The 19,530-nt window shown below is 40.6% G+C and overlaps 1 protein-coding gene across 4 annotated transcripts in view; it reads left to right on the top strand.

Annotated features, from left to right (window-relative positions):
• The window catches only part of ITPR3 (inositol 1,4,5-trisphosphate receptor type 3), a 145,223-nt gene that overhangs the window by 87,004 nt on the left and 38,689 nt on the right, over positions 1 to 19,530 (top strand). For all 4 annotated transcript variants that reach the window (XM_031965057.1, XM_031965056.1, XM_031965055.1 and 1 more), the window contains 11 exons: positions 785 to 946; positions 1,747 to 1,919; positions 3,102 to 3,221; positions 3,818 to 4,000; positions 6,438 to 6,689; positions 6,901 to 7,045; positions 10,883 to 11,027; positions 14,030 to 14,226; positions 15,087 to 15,216; positions 17,084 to 17,141; positions 18,284 to 18,449. In XM_031965057.1, the coding sequence (XP_031820917.1) occupies positions 785 to 946; positions 1,747 to 1,919; positions 3,102 to 3,221; positions 3,818 to 4,000; positions 6,438 to 6,689; positions 6,901 to 7,045; positions 10,883 to 11,027; positions 14,030 to 14,226; positions 15,087 to 15,216; positions 17,084 to 17,141; positions 18,284 to 18,449 (1,731 nt within the window). The remainder of the gene's footprint in view (positions 1 to 784; positions 947 to 1,746; positions 1,920 to 3,101; positions 3,222 to 3,817; positions 4,001 to 6,437; positions 6,690 to 6,900; positions 7,046 to 10,882; positions 11,028 to 14,029; positions 14,227 to 15,086; positions 15,217 to 17,083; positions 17,142 to 18,283; positions 18,450 to 19,530) is intronic.

The following is a 19,530-nucleotide window of genomic DNA, read 5'->3' as shown; positions in this document are numbered from 1 at the left end:
GCATCAAGTCTGACTGCCTCAATTTACAGATGAGGAAATTGAGACTCCATTGTTTAAAGTTACAGAGATAATAAGAATAAAGGGAAAGGCTTGAATCCAAGTTTTCTGATTCCATAGTCCTTGCTCTTTCCAATGTATCAGGCATTGGAACAAGGGAAAGAATCTGTGTTAGTTGAGAACTGTTGATCAAGTGCAGTGACTAACTAAAAATCATGCGGAAGGATACAGAATAAGATATATATTTTTCAGATATGGTCAAGCAGCAATTTGCTTTCTCTGACTATGCATATTTGTCACCAGGGCTTTTCTTTTTCCTCCTTCCCTTCTTCCTTCCTTCCTTCTTCCCTCTCTCTCTCCCTCACTCCCTTCCAATCTGTCTGTCTGTCTGATGGTGGTGGATGGGAGGGGAGGGTGAAGGGGAATAGAGTGTGGACAATAAGAAAGGGAAAAAAGGATCATTAAGGCACTTTTTTTTAAGGCAGAGAAAACAAGTCCAGAAAGAAATATAATCAGGTCAGTTTTGGAAACTACAACTTAAATCTATTCTGTGTTTAAAAAGAGTCAAGCTGTACATAATAGAGAGCGTATACAGTCCTCTTTTTCATGTTTACTATGTATCTGGAGATGCCTAAAGGTGTTAAGTTCAGAATAAAAATAAATAGGTAAAAAAAAGTTTTAAGATTAAGTTTAAAGTTTAGGATAGGCTGATGAGTAGGATGACTGTAGGACCAAGGGTGGCTTCATTTTTTTTTTTTTTTCCTCTTCCCGTTATCTGATCCCCTAGATCTTTGGAATCCTGAAGGCTCCATTTCGGGATAAAGGTGGGGAAGGTCCACTGGTGAGGCTGGAGGAGTTATCAGACCAGAAGAACGCTCCCTACCAACACATGTTTCGCCTTTGCTACCGTGTCCTGAGGCATTCCCAGGAGGACTACCGCAAGAACCAGGTGGGCTTGCTCTTTCCACTTTAACCCTGTTTCACCAGTCCCATCTCTGGATCCAGTGCTCTCTGGTAATGGCCAGGAGGGATTAGAACACTTTGGGCCATCAGGAAAGCTTGCTGGCTCCTTGGCTGAACTTATAATCTTTACTTCTAAACAGATTTTGTCATTAGAACTCCATTTCACTGGATCTCCCAAATTTATTTTCAGTCCTTCTCCATCTTCTCACCTCATATCACAAGTCTAATTATCCCTACCTTAGTTCCTTTATCTCTCATCTTCCCTCTATCACCATTAGTCCCACCCTAGTTTAGACATTTGTTGCTGCTTGTCTAACCTGTGGCTTCTTTCAGATTTTCTGCCTTCTTCCCTCTTGTATCCAGCTTTCACGAACTGTTGGGATAATCTTCCTCTTGTGCACCTCTGATCCTATCATTCTTTTTCAAAAATCTTATGGGATTATAGATGTAAAAGAGTTGGAAGGGACCTCAACAAGGGCACAAAGGTAGTAATTGTCAGAAGTAGGATTTGGACCCCGACTCTCTCTGACTCTGGAGCCAATGTTCTTTCCACTATCATTCTAGTTCTTTCTTTTGCCTCCCTAGTAAAGTTCAAACTCTTCTGTTTGGCTTTCAAGGCCAGAGTCTTTTCCCCATAGATTAATCCCTGTTTAGTTTTTGCTTTCTCTCCTTTCCCCTTCCCCCCATCTGCCCTTGATGGTTTAGGGAGAAGGGAGAATTGTGGGGCAGAACCTAAGTACCTAGTGTTAACTCTTTTTGATCTTTCTCCAACTCCATCCTTTCCAGGAGCATATAGCCAAGCAGTTTGGGATGATGCAGTCTCAGATTGGCTATGACATCCTTGCTGAGGACACCATCACCGCCTTGTTGCATAACAACCGGAAACTCTTGGAGAAGCACATTACTAAGACAGAAGTGGAAACGTTTGTGAGCCTCGTGCGCAAGAATAGGGAGCCCAGGTCAGGGGACTACTCTTTTTCTGCCATATGTCCCTCGCTTATATTTCCAATATTCCCCTCTACTTTTCCATTCACTCTGTCTCATCTCTCTATTTCTTCATTCATTCTTAAATTACTTTCTTTCCTTCTCCTCAGCTTTGCTTATCTTTCTTTCCCTTTTCATTTTCTATTTTTCACTCACACCTAAGTTAACTTAGTCCTATTCATCTTCTTTACTCACTCTTCTCTTTTCCCCTTATCTTCTATTAATTCTCAACTTATCTGTTTCCTCTGCATTTCATATCTTTCTCTTCATTCTATCTTTAATTCCCCTGTACTCTCTCCTCTCCTCTCTATTCTCCATTTGCCTTCATCTCATCCCTCTTATTTTTCATTAGCTTCTAATTCATCCCTCTACCTTCCATTCACTTCCCCTCTCTAGTCATCTCTTCATCTTATCATTTTACTTCTAATTCATCACTCACTCACCATCCTTCTCACCACCAATCACCTTCAATATAATTTCTTCTTGTATCTGTTGACTCCATCCTTCAATCTTCTTCTTCCCCATTTGACTTCTGTTTTCCTATTAAGCCATGACTACGATTGTGGGACTCTCCACTTATTCTCAGAACTTCACTTCTCCCACTCATTTGTCTTTTCCTTTCTTGTTGGTGACTTCACTAAAATTATTTGAAGAATTGGTGAGGTCATTGCCAAAGTGATTCTTGAGTCAAATCCAGTGGATCAGTTGGGCAGCAAGTTGTGGGGGAGATTATATGACAACCCAAAAGTACCATCTCTCACGCCTGATTAGAACTATCAAAGTGTGGAATAGTCTGCTATGAGTGAGTAATTTGGCTGTAGGTAGAAGTCTTTGACAACAGAACTAAAGACTACTTGTTGGGAGTATTGTAGCTAAGATCGTGATTGGGGTAGGAATCAGACTCCATTATTTTTGAGGACTCTTCTGACTCTCTCCAGAGTCAATCAATCAATGAAACATTTATTAGCTGTCTTTTAGGTAGCTAATTAAACCATTAATTTAGCTAGGTGGCAGAGTAGATAACTAATACAAGACTTCAAACTGAGAAAATGGATTCATATTCTGACTTAGACACTTAGTAGTGTGACCCTGATGGTCACCCTGAGCAGCCCAGGTAATTGCTACAAGCTGACTCCTTCTTTGCTCATCTCTTAAAGGTTCTTGGACTATCTTTCTGACCTGTGTGTGTCCAACCACATTGCCATCCCTGTCACCCAGGAGCTCATCTGCAAATGTGTCCTGGATCCCAAGAACAGCGACATTCTCATCAAGACAGAGTAAGGACTAGGTCTTCTCCCCTTTTACTTCTCTTTTTTGGAGGCAATTAGGGTGAAGTGACTTGTCCAGGTCACATAGCTAGTAAGTTTTATAAGTAGACCTTCCTCATCTATTAACTCAGTGGCCTTTAAGGTACTTTCTAATTCTAATTCTATGATTCTAATGATATACAAAAATGACAATAAAAGAATTTCTTTTAGGGAGTCTTCTAACTTTAGGAGTGTGCTGGTAAATGTTTAATAATAGACTTCCCTCCCTCTAAAAAAAGGACTGCTCAGATAAATTTTTAAATGTAATCTATATTAACAAATTTGTCCATCACTCCATTATTTATAGACAATGAACAGAAATAGTCAATCTATTTGTAATGTTTGATTTCTGAGGTTGTAAATATTCACACTGAAAATTAAAACAATTGGTTCTCTCAAATCCATTTGAGCTGGTTCCAGCATCCTCCCAGGAGACTAAGACATTTTAAGGCATTCTTCCATTACTCATATTCTTTGATTTCTTCAGGATGGGAGTCATTTGGGTTAGGGTTCTGGAATGGGGTTCTCAAGCTGGAGTCCAACCAGACTGGATGTTTTCCTCTGAGGTTACGGCCAGTGAAGGAAATGTCTCAGTCCCATGAGTACTTGAGCATTGAATACTCAGAGGAGGAAGTGTGGCTGACTTGGAGTGACAAGAACAACGAACACCACGAGAAGAGCATTCGGCAGCTGGCCCAGGAGGCGAGGGCAGGCAATGCCCATGATGAGAATGTGCTCAGCTATTATAGGTAGGTAGCTTCATGGATCCGAGCCAATCCACTGAACCCTGTGCCTTTCTATTGACTTCACATCCCCACCCACACTGGAATGCCTTTGCTCCTCACCTCCACCCCTTAAAATCTGTAGTTCCTTTCACATCTCAGCTCATGTTCTATCCTCTATGGGAGGAGCAGAGCAAACTACCTCCTTTTTGCTTTAAATTACTTTATAGAAGAAGATATGCAAAATAGATCTCTCATCCTTATAGGTCAATCCCATAACTTTTTTATTTTTTAAAATTTTTATTATTGTTTTATTATTATCATCATCATCAACATTAAGAATGATCATAATAATATTGTGCTTTAAGGTTTGAAAAGTATGTTACATAGAATCCTTACTTGACTCTCGCAATAATCTGGAAAGGACAAATGCTAATAATAAGATTATGATTATGATTTCCCATTTTATAGATGAATAACCTGAAGCAGATAAAAGTTAAGTGATTTGCTCAGACTCACACAGTTAATAAAAGTCTGAGGCAGGGTTTGAACTCAGGTATTCCTAACTCCAAGTCCAGTATTCTACCTATGCTACCACGAAACTGTTTAGCTTAGGGTTTCTTAAACTTTTCCCACTTGAGACCCCTTTTCACACACTGGATATGTAAGTATATAAAATAGGTATACAAATCAAATGTTAACTGATGAAAAATCATAATTTTGCAACCTCCACATTCAGTTAAGAGACACCATATGAGATTGCAATCCACAGTTTAAGAGGTTTTGGTCTAGATAGCTCCTGATATAGTGCCAAAGATGGTGTGCAAGCTTGGAGTAGACCAGTCCCCAGTAGAATTGTAGAGATAGTGAAGCTTGTATGCCATCTCCTCCAGTCTCTGCCTTTTTGCTCCCTCCTTCCCTCTCCCCATGGCCATTGCTCTGTGCCCTGTTCTTTCATTGGGCTGATAGCCAATGAATCGCTGCCAAAGTGTTAGCTGATCTGAGTTTTCAGTGTAACTGTTTCTTAGTGGCTTCCCCTTCCCCCTAAGTTTGGAAGTTTGAATAAAGAAAGACTTGTAAGCTGCTGATTCCTCATTTAATCTAGATGCCTTCCACTGTAGTCTGAACAGCATGCTTACTCATCCTGGGCAGATACACCCATAGTTTTCTTCTTCCTCTCCCTTCTAACTTCATCCCCTCCCTGCCCCCATCCACTTGTTGCCCCTTTTTAAGCTCTATCCAAGTATCTGAAGAGCTTCTAGGTAGAGGAGAGGCAGGATTTATTCTGCTTAATACTATAAAATAGGAGCAATGGCAAGCTTCAGAAAAGCAGGATTTGCCCTAAAAGAGGAAAAAAAAAAACCTAGCGTGTCCAAAAGTAGCATATATATATTTTTTAATTAAAGCTTTTTATTTTCAAAACATATTCATGGATAATTTTTCAATATTGACCCTTGTAAACCTTGTGCTCCAAATCCTCCCCCTTCCTTCCATTCCCTCTCCCATATGGCAAGTAATCCAATATATGTTAACATATGCAATTCTTTGATACATATTTCTACATTTATTGAGTATCATATATTTTCCTTGGGAATTAGTGGATTTTCTTCACCTAAAAGTCTTTGAACAGCATTTACATGACCACTTGACAGAGATTTTGTAAAGCTTCAAGTTTCTTTTTCCAAACCATCATCTTTTCAGCTGCCAATGACCTTTCTTTACAAAACAAAACAAAACAACCTCCTCAAAAAAATCCAATCCCCAAGAGCACAAATTTGACTATATCAGTCACCTCCTCAATAACTGTAGTGGCTCCCTATTGCCTTTAGGATCAGATATAAGCTGCTGTATTTGGCATGGAAAGCTTTCCACCTATTCACTTTTCTGACCTTAATTAATAAAAATCTACATTACATTATTCACACACACACATCAACTAGATGAACTGGTCTTCTTGCTGTTCCTTATACCCATGACACACCATCTCCCAACTGTGCTTTTACATTGTGTGCCTCCTATGCCTGAAATGTATTCCCTTCTCTCATCCATCTTGTACAATCCCTTATTTCCTTCATATCTCAGCTCAAATAACAGTTGAAACCTTTCCTGATCTCCTTAATTGCTAATGCTCTCACCCCTAAATTATCTTCTGTTTACTTTGTGTATGCTAATATATATCTATGGTCTCCTTGGGTAGAATGTAAGCTCATTGAAGGAAAGAACTGTTTGATTTTGCCTTTGTGTCATTAGCCTCTAACACAGTGCCTGGCTTACAGAAAGTGCTTATTAAATGTTTGTTATTGATTGACAAAGATCTCTTCTCAAGTACAAATCAGAGGACATCTGAGATTCATTTCAGCTCTGAGATTTTGTGATTCCTCACTCCTCTTTCATCCTCTTCTCACCCCTTCTGCCCTTGTGATCCTCCCTTCTGCCATTCTTCTCCCTCTCTTCCCTACCACAGATACCAGCTGAAGCTGTTTGCCCGCATGTGTCTGGACCGTCAGTACCTGGCCATCCATGAGATCTCCCAACAATTGGGTGTGGATCTGATCTTCCTTTGTATGGCAGATGAGATGCTACCCTTTGATCTGCGTGCTTCCTTTTGTCATCTCATGTTGCATGTGCATGTGGACCGAGACCCCCAGGAACTCGTTACCCCAGTCAAGTTTGCTCGCCTCTGGACGGAGATCCCCACAGCCATCACCATCAAGGAGTGAGGCCTTGGTCTATGGGAAACAAAGGGACCATGAGGAGGGGAGGGTAGGAAATAAGGAACCTGGGGCCAGAGGCCGAAGAGTGAATGCCCTACTAAATTGAGGTGGGGGAAAAAACCAAAGGAGAAGAAGGGGGCTTGATTTTTTTTTACCTCCCTTTCTTTCTTTCTATTCTTCCCAACTGATCCCATCTTCCTATCTTTCTTCTAGCTATGATTCCAATCTCAATGATTCTCGGGATGATAAGAAGAATAAATTTGCTAATACCATGGAGTTTGTAGAAGACTATCTCAACAATGTAGTCAGTGAGGCTGTGCCCTTTGCCAACGAGGAGAAGAACAAGCTCACCTTTGAGGTAGGACCTTTGTGGCCAGGCAGCTAAGTAACACAGTGAATAAACAGGCTAGTCTGAAGTCAGGAAGACCCGAGTTCACAAGACTAGCTGTTTGACTCTGGGAAATTCATTTCATCTCTAATTACCTCTGTTTTCTCATCTATAAAATGGGGATAATAATGATAATAATACCTTCCAGAGTTGTGAGAATCAAAGGAGATAATAATTCAAAAGTGCTTAGCATAGTGCCTCACACGTAGTAGGTACTATATAAATATTAGCTATTATTATTAAAGAGAAATGGGGGCATGGTACTACTACATGAAGTAAAAAGCTCAAGGAATAGGATGACAAATCAGTCAATAAATATTTTTGAAGATTCTGTTAGATGCTAAGAAAGAGGCTGGATGACTACTTGTCAACGATGTTAAGGTAGGGGTAGACTAAATATTTGATCAATGAAGTGCTGAGATTCTCTGGTTCTATATTTTGATGAAGTGCAAGTGGTGAGGCTAGTGGTAGTGAAGAGGTGCTAGAATTGGGATGGGGAACCTCTCTGGTTGACGCAGGTCTAATGCGAAAGAATTTGCAAACCCGAAAATCTGAGTGGCAGAAAAGAGAATTTTATTGTTCACTAAAAAGAAGCTCTCTCAGTGGGCAAAACTCCTCATTAGGAGTTTGGCAATGAGAAGTCAGCTTTGCTGGAAAGACAGACTTCTTAATGGTGAAAGGTCCTGTCAAGGAGATAACAAAGGTTAACATTGAGAAGAGAATGTTTTCACAGTGGGCAAAAGTCCTGGCAGGCAGCTTTGGCATGAAGAGAGCTTCCTGGGCAAGCATAATCCTGTTTTAGACTTCTGCAAAGATTTGGGGTTCAGAGTTGTCTTTTATTAGCAGTCTGAGGCTTGGGCTGCCATTCAAAATTGAATGAGATTCCTTCAATGTTGTCAGTGCCCTGGCTTAGATCTCCAATTGAAAAGAGATCACTTATCTTGGGAGTTCAAGCTACTGGGAGTGGTCTCAAATTAATGTTCAACTCAATAGAGGATGTGACTACATCTCTGGCCAGATAACTGGGTGTTGTCTGGGAAAGGTATGCTTTTCCCAGGGAAGAGCCCGAGACTCTGGTCACCCTTCTTTTACAGATTAAAAGGGACACAGTTTCAGGGTTCACCCCTATCAAATTCACTTCTCAAGGAGGGTCAAACAAAGCCCATGATGCCTTCATAGCATTGAGAGAGAGAACACCAGATGTAAGAGTAAAAAGACCTGTATTTGAATCCTGGCCCCTCCCCATCCCTCCCCATCTTCCCTCTCCTTCCCATTTTCTTTCTCAATCGGGGTTAAGTGACTTGCCCAGGATCACACAGCTAGTAAGTATTAAAGTGTCTGAGGGAGGATTTGAACTCAGGTCCTCTTGACTTCAGGGCTGCTGCTCTTATCCACTTCCACATCTGGCTGCCCCAGCAGCTTTCATTCTAATGGAAGACAACATGTAAAGACAAAGGTACAATCAGGGGACACAGAGAGCTGATGGAAGATAACTTTAGAAAAGAAAATGCAAGTGTTTAGGGAAATCAGGAAAAACTTCCTATAGGAGTGACTTGTTAGCCAAATCTTAAAGGAAGCCAGGGTTTTTAGAAGGGGGAGCATTCTGCACAGATGGGAGATGGAGTGTAGAGCTTAGGCAGCCTCAGAGTTTGGGAGACCTGGGGACCTAGTCCTGTACTTGACCCATCCTTACTGTGGGATGCTCACCTCTCAGTGCCTCAAGGAGGCTTCAGAAGGATTGCTGACCTGTGTCGGTAAAGGGGGACATCTTCATTTAAAAATGCCAATTAAATCTTGAGTCTACACAAACAACAAAGGAAAAAAAAAAAAAAGAAAAAGAAAAAGCAGCTCAAACCTCCAAACCCCTGAAATGTAACCCTGCTTATCTCAAAAGGCCAGTGTGAGAAAAGCTCTTTGCAAATCTGAAAGTGTTATGGAAATGTGAGTTGTTAGTTCTGGCTTTTCTGGAAATAACTCAATGAGTGAGTCATTTCCTGCTCTGAGCACCCATTTCCTTATCAGCTAAATAAGGGGACTGGACTGTGATCTCTGAGGTCCCTTCCAGCTCTGAGATCCTGTGATTCTTCTATGATTCAAAGAACACCCCTTGTCTAAATCATTTCCTGGGTAGCAAAGGGGAGGGTTGATAATGAGGGGGATACTGCAAATCTGGAGGGTATTGCCTGAAGGTGGGCTTTTCTCTATTAACTGATGGGGGTGAAGGAGAGAGAGCACACTCCCAATTGCAGCAATGCAGCTAGTTTAGAGATTCTCTCAGCCTCCTTCCAATTAGGCCTCACCCCACATGACCTTTCAGCAACTCAGACATCCCCTTCCCCCATACTCATCCTCTTCCCTTGCTGCCCCAGTTCCTGGGCTAAGAAGCTCCTCTTAGCATACTCCCTTGTTCCAAACTTAATATGTCAGCTTCTTTTTAAATACAAAAAGATTATAAGAAACAGAATCCAGTTAGTATTTTGTGTGACTGCTGCCTGATTTCTTTCCAGTCTACCTCTAAACTACCCCTTGTTTAATAATAATAGTAACAATAATAACCAACATTTACACTGTGCTTTAAAGTGTGCAAAACTACTTATAGATATTATTTTATTTTATCCTCACAACTCTCCTGGGAGGTATGTTGCAGCTATTTACAGATGAAAGAAACTGAGGTTGAGGGAAGTTAATTGATTTGCTCCGGGTCTATAATTCCTAAGTACCCAAGCTAGATTTGAACTCAGAACTTGACTTCAGATATGTTACCTTGTTCACTAGAAGTTTGGCTTCCTAGGATCCTAAGCCTATGGCACTTTCTGTCCTGGGATAACACCATAGTGTCTTCTACCTCAGAATGGGTATGTAAAGGCACAGGTATATTCTCTGAATTCAGTCCTTCTCAAAGACCTTGTTCAGTTGTTTCAGTCATGTCCAACTCTTTCTTACCCCATTTGGGGTTTTCTAGGCAGAGATACACCAAAATAGTTTGCTATTTCCTTCTCCAGTTCATTTTAAAGCTGATAAGGAAACCGAGGCAAAGTTAAGTGACTTGCCCAGGGTCACACAGCAACTACCTACCTGGGGCTGGATTTGAACTTGGGTCTTCCTGATTCCAGATCCAGTGCTCTATGCACTGCACTACTTTAAAGGTCAAGTTTCTTCTAGTAGCAAGAATCTCATACTGAGGAATTTATCTAAACTTTTCATATAATATAACTAGTATTTATACTAGAGTCTTAGAAGTACAAGCTACATTTTTGATTCTCACCACAATCCTGAGATTAGTACTATTATTATTTTACAGAGGAGGAAACTGGGGCTGAGAGACTTCGGCAAGGTTACACAGGAAATTTGCATCTGAGGCTGGTTTTAAACTCAGGTCTTCCTAACTTTGGGTCCAGGGCTCTAACCCTGTGCCTCCTAGCTGTGTCTTAGAACTATTTGTCTTTCATGCCTCTTGAGGTAATGAGTAGTACAATGGGGAAAAAAATTTAAACAAACAAGACCCCCCAACAAACCCCTGCTTCTAATCCTAAACTAGACTTCGAATTTACTTTATGACCTTGGGCAAATTTTTTAACTTTTCTGAATGTTAATTTCCTCCTCTAAAAAGATCTTAATAATATACTGCTTACCTCGAAGGTTTATATTATAAGGAAAATTTATTGAAAACCTTAAAATTCCAAAGTTGCAGTTATTTTTATTCCTGTGATGATAAAACCAATCCCATCCTCCCTGAGCTGTGCATCTCCAGTCTAGAGCCTTCTTCTGCCCTTATTTCTTTTCTTTCTTTCCAACAATCTGCTACAGGTTGTCAGCTTGGCCCACAACCTCATCTACTTTGGCTTCTACAGCTTCAGTGAATTGCTGCGGCTCACCCGGACGTTGCTGGGCATCATCGACTGTGTGCAAGGTCCTCCTGTTTTATTGCAGCCCTACAATGAAGATCCTGGGGGTGAGGCTGGAGGCTGGATGGTAGGGATACGAGGATGTGTCTCAGAATCCTGTCAGGCAAAATTCAACTCCAGGAACTTGGGCTGTTTAGTTTAAGAGAAGACTTGAAAGTGGTGGATGGAAGGCCACGCTATTTACCCTCAAGTGTCTGAAAGGTTGTCACCTGGAATAAGGACTAGCTTTGGTCTGTCTGATCCCAAAAGGACCAGCTGGGAGCAATAGGTGGGAGGCTAAAGAAGCATATTTGGGTTTTTCTCTGTGTAAGCCAGGGAATCTTTTTTCTGCCAGAGACCATTTAGATGTTCACAACATCATTCACAGGCAATACAAAATTATCAGTTTAAGAACTCAAGAAGTACAAGTTGTTATACCTAGCTTTCAGCTTTTTGTTGCCTGTAGTTGCCTTAGCAAATGATTTCACCTTTTGCGGCTCGTGGGTCACAGTTCCCCACTCCTAGAGTAAGCAAAATCTTTTTATTAGAACTATTCTGTGGAAGAAGTGAGTTCTCTGTCATCAGAGGTGTTTCATCCCAGATTCAGATGATCACTTGTCAAAAACATTATAAAACAAGTGTTTTTAATCTTTGTTTGTGCCTTGGATCTTTTTCGGATCTCTTTTTTTTGAAAATGAGTTCATGGACCCCAATTTAAGAACCCTTGTTATTGAGGGAATTTCAGCTGTTTCCAAATCTGAGATCCTTAGATTTTTTTGAATGCAGGTTTCTTGACTCCCTCTGTTAGAAATGGGATAATGATGCATTTCAAATTGGCTAAGGGCTCTTAGATTCTCCTTGGGATCTGCATCCCAGGATTTAGGTTCAAACAGATTCATACTGGACCAAGTGATAATCTACCCTGCCACTAGATAAATCTATTTTACCCTCATTCTGGCCTATGCTTACCTCACTCAGCTTCCTCTCTAACCTGACTGGTTTAAGCTAAGTACCCCCTCTAGGCCTTTTAGAGATGAAAGAATGTGTCAGCACTTAAGCACAAGCCCTGACACATAAGTACTTAATAAATGTTTTTTGACTGATTGTTGGGCACCTATAGTAGCCACTTAATTAATTCTAGTTAATTGATTGACTCAATCCCACAGAAGTGAATTTCTAGTAGCAGTCCTTTTTGTAGTGGCCATAAACTAGAAATTGAAGGGATGCCCACCAATTAGAGAATGGCTGAATAAACTGTGGTATATGAATGTTATGGAATATTATTGTTCTGTAAGAAATGATCAGCAGGATGATTTCAGAAAGGCCTGGAGAGACTTACATGAACTGATGTTGAGTGAAAAGAGCAGGACCAGGAGATCATTATATACTGCAACAACAATACTACACGATGATCAATTCTGATGGACATGGCTCTCTTCAACAATGAGAGGATCCAAATCAGTTCCAATTGTTCAGGAATGAGTAGAACCAGCTACACCCAGAGAAAGAACTCTGGGAAATGAGTGTGAACCACAACATAGCATTCTCACTCTCTGCTATTGTTTGCTTGCATTTTTGTTTTCCTTCTCAGGTTATTTTTACCTTATTTCTAAATCTGATTTTTCTTGTGCAGCAAGACAACTGTATAAATGTGTGTGTGTGTGTGTGTGTAGTATTTAACATATACTTTAACATATTTAACATGTATTGGAGGGGGGGGGGAAGGAGGGGAAAAGTTGGAACAGAAGGTTTTACAAGGGTCAATGTTGAAAAATTACCCATGCATATGTTTTGTAAATAAAAAGCTATAATTAAAAAAAAAAAAGTGAGTTTCCAGTCTAAGAAGAGACAAAATTCCTTTCCTTAGGAAGCTCTCAGTCTGGTATGAGGGCCCCAATTTTGCTCTCAGAGATCTTCCAGTCCCAGAGTCTAGCCAGCTCTTTGTGTGTGTATGTGTGTGTGTGTATGTGTATATATGTATATGTACACATATACATATATACACATACACATACATATATACATACACACATATGCACACACACATATACACATACACACACACACATATATATATATATATATATATTATATATTTTATTTTTTCCTACTACATGTAAAAACAACTTTAACATTCTTTTAAAAACAATTTTGAGTTCCAAATTCTATCACTTCCACCCCCCTCCCTAAATATTTGAGGTTGGAGTTGATCTCAAATCTTCCTGACTGAAGGCTCATGGCTTCATCTACTAACTACCTCCACATACCTCCCTCCTACAGGCTTTTCTTCTCCATCCCCCAACTCATCTTGTCATTTTTTTATACTTCCCTTCCCAAACCTACATTAGAACTCATTAAGGATAGGCAGCCTGGTCTGATTAATCCTGCCCCTTTTTTACTACTTCTTTATGATCTAGCTCCCTACTTCCTGTATATACCTAAATTTATACTCAATTTATTTATTGTGTCTACTATGAATTGTGTCAATACATTTATTGTGTGCTAGGGGATAACAAAGTATAAAGAATGAAACAACCCTAACTTTCAAGGAGTTTATTTATATATATATGCAATGTGAACATAAAGTGAATAAATAGAAGTACATACAAAGTTGCCAAATATAAGCTAGTCTGGAAGGGCGTCGGGGGAATTAGTTGATACCTTTATATAGTTGCTGAATTATGTCTGATTCCTACATCAGAGAGTATATATGTACGGTATGGCCTGCCTTCTTGGTTCCACTGGGAGTTTCTGAGGGTAGGACCTGTGGCTCTCTTATCAGATTAAGAGTTCCCTGAGGGCAGGAGTTATGTCTGCTCACTCCTTTGTATTCCTGCTCAGCTCCTAGTGTAGGCTTTAGCACAGAGAGGACCCTCAACATAGGATGAGAGCTAGGTATGAGGGAAGTAAGGCAGGAGGGACTCAGGTTTTTCTACAACTTATGAAGTATGGAAGAGGTGATTGACACTCATGATGGACAGTGATGGTGATAGAGCATCCTCTCCCTCACCTTATCCTTCCAATTCCAACGTCACCCAACATGTCTGACATTTATCCTAATCTCCTTCAGGGAAGAATGTCCGTAGGTCTATCCAAGGGGTGGGACAGATGATGTCCACTATGGTGCTGAGCCGTAAGCAGTCCATCTTCAATGCTCCCAGCCTCCCCACTGCTGGGAACCAAGAGTCACTGGACCGGGGAAAGTTCGTGGAGAACGAAGACATTGTGGTGATGGAGACCAAACTCAAAATTCTGGAAATCCTGCAGGTAGTTGGGTCTGGCAAGAGGGGGAGAGAAAGGGAATAAGCATTTGTATACATACAGCACTTATTATCCCAGGCCCTATGTAAGCAATTTATTATAAGTAATTATTTCATCTTTACAACAACCCTATGGGATAGGATTATTATTATCTCCATTGTACAAACAGCTTGAATGATTTACTTAAGTTACATAGCTAGTAAAGCTGGATTTGAACTGAGGTTTTCCTGACTCCAGGCTCTTTGCTGTCTTCATTGTATTTCCATCCTCTCCTTCAGGCTGTCAAGCACCATTGCTAGGTTGAAGCTGCCCAACAATTATCTCCTGTAGTTTGGTTGTAGGCAGGTACAGTCCTGGGGTAGGAAGTAATAATAATAGCCCTGTATTTCAGGGTTTTCAAAACACTTTCCTCCTCCCCACTTCTGGGAGGGATATAGAGGACAGAATTTTGATGGAAGAAAAGGTCAGATTGAAAGTTAGAGTGGGATGGATTGTGGTACTTTGTATCTGTCTGAGTGATGATGTGGTACCCATGCAGTCCCCAGCATATAATGGGGACAGAAAGAAATTAAACAGAAGCCAATGAGCAAAGCTTCATTTGAGCTGATATGTGGTGAACTTCCCAAATATTGGGCACATTCATAGTTCTAGTAAAGTGTAAAAATTCATCCAAGATACAAATAGAAGTTAGTTGTTTTTGGCTTTTTTTTTTTTTTTTTTTTTTTTTTTTTTTTTTTTTTAATCAGAGCTTAGGGCTAGTCACACTTCCTTGCTATTGTCAATTATTGAAAAGAGTTTTCCCCTCCATGATGAGGGATGGAAGTGGGATCAGAGTGGAGTCCTCACCTTCTTACTTCTCTCAATAGTTTATTCTCAATGTGCGACTGGATTATCGCATCTCCTACCTTCTCTCAGTCTTCAAGAAGGAGTTTGTAGAAGTTTTCCCCATGCAAGACAGTGGGGCTGATGGGACAGCTCCAGCTTTTGATTCCACAAGTAAGGTTCTCTGGGCTTTTCGTCTCCAGGGTCTTCCTTTTTGTTTGCTGGGGAGGACAGTCTGGGGAAGGCTATCTTCTTCTCCTGCCTAGAATGGGAAATGGGCTTACTTACATAGAGTGACTTGTGCAAGGTCATATGGTGAAAACATGGTACACCCAGGATAAGCTCCCAGTAGTTGTCATTCCCATCGTGCCTCTGTCCACTCCTACTATTCTTCCTTAAGGCAGCCAACTCTTGCTTCTCTTTGTAGGACTTGCCCTCTGTACTGATAAGCTTTTCTTCATTTTTTTTTATTTTGTCAAATTCTATTTTTCTTACTTAATAAAAATTTAATGTTTCTCTCCACTGGGAAAAAAAGGAAAACAAATCTTTGTAATATATCTATAGAGTCAAGCAAGATAAATTCCCACTTTGAACATGTCTTAAAAAACGTGTCTTATTCTGCATATATGTGGTTTTTTTTTTTTTTTTTTTTTTTTTTTTTTTTTTTTTTTTTTTTTTTTGCTAAGGCAATTGAGGTTAAGTGACTTGCCCAGGGTCACACAGCTAGGAAGTGTTAAGTTTCTGAGGCCAATTGAACTCAGGTCCTACTGACTTGAGGGCTGGTGCTCTATCCACTGCGCCACCTAGATGCTCCTTATCAATTTTTTTTTTTTTTTTTTTTGGTCAGGAGTGGGTACTTCTACTTTCATTATCTATTATAATGTAGCCTTCTTTACTATAATCTTGTGAGGTAGGCCAAATATTATTAATAACCCTATTTCACAGGGGAAAATATAGAGGCTCAAAGATATAAAGTCTCTTGCTTAATCGAGTCACTGAATTTAAAAAATGTTGTGGCTGGAAGGGAGACCCTTAGTAAGACCATGTATTTGATCCCTCTCCATCCTTTTTTTTTTTCTCCATCCTTCTTTACAGAGAAAGAAACAGAGGCACAAAATGCAGAAATGACTAGATTTGAAGTCATCAGCAGATCAGAGATTAGATTTTAGGTTTTTTGGCTCCTTTCCCAACATTTACACAGCATCACATCACCATAATGTAAAGTGAATTCTCTCTGGTTACTGCATTTGGAGATTCTCAAAGGAAATTGGGAGCCTGCTGGTGGGTTTGCTTGCCTCAAGTCTTCTCTCTTCTGCAATCCTTCCTTCATTCAGCTATCAATATAATTTTCCTGAACTGTGGGTCTGACCATGTCACTCTCCTACTTAGTAAACTCTAAAGTCTCCCCATCACCTCCAGGATCAAATACAAAATGTGCTGACATCCAAAGCCCTTTATAATCTTATTTTCCACCTTTCTATTCTTATTTCTCAATACATACTATTAGATCAGAGATACTGGCCTCCTGGTTGTTCACCCGCAAGGCACACCATCACTAAGCTTTGAACATTTTCTCTGTTTGCCTTCCATGCCTGAAATGTTCTCCCTCATTGTCTCTGCCTACTGACTTTTCCAGGCTTTCTATAAGTTCCCACTAAAATCCCATCTTTTACTAGAAGCTCTTCTCAGACCTTTTTAATTCCATTTTCTTCTCTCTGTTAATTATTTTATTTTTATCCTGTATATAATTTGTTTATATGTAATTTGCTTGCATATCGTCTTCCCAATTAAATCATGAGCTCTTTCAAGGTAGGACTGTTCTTTTGTCTCTTTTTGTAGCACAGTGCTTGGCACATAGTAGACAATTGATAAATGTTTATTGATTAATTGATTGAACCATGTACCTTGGTGAGATAGAAAAAGATAGGGGACAGAGATGTCTGCATATGGGCAAAGGAAATCAGCTTGCTTGATCCCACAGTCTCTAACTGTCTGAAAAATATCTCCCTTTCTCCCTTCCTTCTTGTTCTATTCCTTATAGCTGCTAATATGAATTTGGATCGGATTGGGGAGCAAGCAGAGGCTATGTTTGGAATGGGGTGAGTAAACCCATGTCTCTGCACCAAGGCCCTATATAATGGGGGAAGAGGAGCTCATCCTCATGGCAGGAGGCAGATTAGAATCCCATGGCCAGAAAATTTCTCAGGATGGATATGGATAAAAATCCATATTCCTACTGCTTTCCTCCTTTTCTACCCCAGACTCCCTGAGACAACCTTGCTATCATCAAACTCAGCAAGGGCTACTTGTGTGCAACTGTATTCAGAATTAGCCTTGTTTATTCCAGTTTTCATCTGAACATATCATTGTTTCATCCAGGGCAGAAGGGCCTTTGGTTAAATTGGCACAACTAACTTCCCATCAGACACAGGCTGGAGTAAAATAAGGACAGTTCTTCTTTTAAGGTTTCCTTGAAGTATATTTACCATTGTTCAGGAATTTTGCCTTTCACCCTTCTCTGTGAACTACAACTTCTTAGAAATTGGCAAGGATATTTCTTCTTTTTGTAGTCATTCTCTCTTCCTGCCTTCCTCATTTCTTCTCTCCCTCTCCTCCCTTCCTTACCTCTATTCTCTTTTCCTTCCTTTCCCCTTTAATTTCCTCTCTCCTTCCCTCTTTTTTTTCTCTATTTCTTTTTCTCCCTCTCTTATTTTTCCTCCCTCTTCCCTCTCTCTTTCCCTCCTTCCTTCCCTCCCTCCCTCCCTTCATTCCTTCCCTCCCTCCCTTCCTTCCTTCCTTCCTCCCTTTCTTCCCTCTCTCCCTTCCCTGCCTCCCTCCTTCCTTTCTTCCCTTCCTTCCTTCTTTCCTTCCTCTCTCTCCCTCCCTCTCTCCCTTCTTCCTTCCCCCACCTCTTTCTTTGTTTCTTTGTTTCTTTGTTTCTTTGTTTCTTTGTTTCTTTCTTTCTTTCTCTCTCTCTCTCTTTCCTTCCTTCCTTCCTTCCTTCCTTCCTTCCTTCCTTCCTTCCTTCCTTCCTTCCTTCCTTCCTTCCTTCCTCTCTTTCCCTTCTTCCTTCTCTCCCTCCTTTCCTCCCTCCCTTCCTTCCTTTCCTCCCTTCCTTTCTTCCTTCCTTCCTTCTCCTTTCCCTCTCTTTCTCTCCCTTTTCTCCCTCTCTACCTTCTTGCTTCCTTTTCTCCTGCTCTCTCCTTCCCTCACTCCCTCTCTTCTTTCCCTGACTGAGCAGGAAGACCAGCAGCATGCTGGAAGTGGATGATGAAGGTGGGCGCATGTTCCTCCGAGTGCTGATCCATCTTACCATGCATGATTATGCCCCTCTGGTCTCTGGTTCTCTGCAGCTACTTTTCAAACACTTCAGTCAGCGCCAGGAAGTCATACACACCTTTAAACAGGTGAGGCTGCTCCATGCCCTGCTAGCTCCTTTCCCCCATTCTACCCTCCCTTCTCCCCCAGTCCATACTCTAGACTGTAAATCCTCCTAGAAGAGGCCATTAACCCCATAAGAACCAGTTGCACCAAAATTAAAATAATATCTGCAGGGAGTGGGGTAGTGAGGTAGTGAGGTAGTGGGGGTGGCAGTGTGTGAGAGTGACTCTAGCACTTTTTTCCCTTGATTTTTCCCGACAGCATTTTGGGGGTAAGGAGGGCAGAGTTTAAGGGCTTCCTATATGCTAAGCTCTGGGAATTGCAGTTAGAAGAATTGAGATAATCTATGTTCTCAAAAAGCTCATATTCTAATTAGAGGAAATAACATGTAAACAAAAGTTTAGCTGCCGGGCAGATGGATTCAGCAGTGAAGCAGATGGCAGGACCCAGCATCTGTGGGAGCTCTGATGACTGTCTTTCGACACTTAGCGGGCCTCACAGGGCATAGGAGCAGAACAGATGGGTAAAGTCATGTAGTCTGAAGTTGGAGTTGTTAATTCCCATCTCATTTGAGCTCCATGATCATTTAGGCAACTCTGGTAAGGGGGAAGATAGAAATGAAGGGTACTAGTAGTGGCAAAGAACCTTCTCATAATTGGAGTGAGGGAGGAGGTGAGGGGGAGAAGGCAAATGGAACAAGGAGGTCTTTGGAGTAGTGGGTTTTCCAGCAGCCTGGGGAGTAAGAAGGGAAGACCTAGAGAGTTTAAGCAACTTGCCTAACATCATCACGCAAGTCATAATAATGACAGTAGCAAAAAGTTATATAATGTTTTTAAGGTTTGTAAAGGATCATACACAAAAACACACACGAATTCATATTTATTGTATATATATATGTATACATATACATATATATATATACACATACATATACATGTATAGCTAGATTTAGATATAATATATACATATATACAAAACCAAATACATATATATTCTAATTTGATTCTCAACAAGTTGTTAAGTACTATTATTATTCCCATTTTATAGATAGGACAAAGAAGCTGAATGAACTTAAGTGACTTATTTGCTCAGGGTCACACAGCTAGT

Source organism: Sarcophilus harrisii, chromosome 4, assembly GCF_902635505.1.
Source record: "Sarcophilus harrisii chromosome 4, mSarHar1.11, whole genome shotgun sequence".
NCBI lineage: Eukaryota > Metazoa > Chordata > Mammalia > Dasyuromorphia > Dasyuridae > Sarcophilus > Sarcophilus harrisii.
The sequence above is the reverse complement of the archived record's forward strand: the minus strand, read 5'-3'. Positions and strand labels throughout refer to the sequence as shown.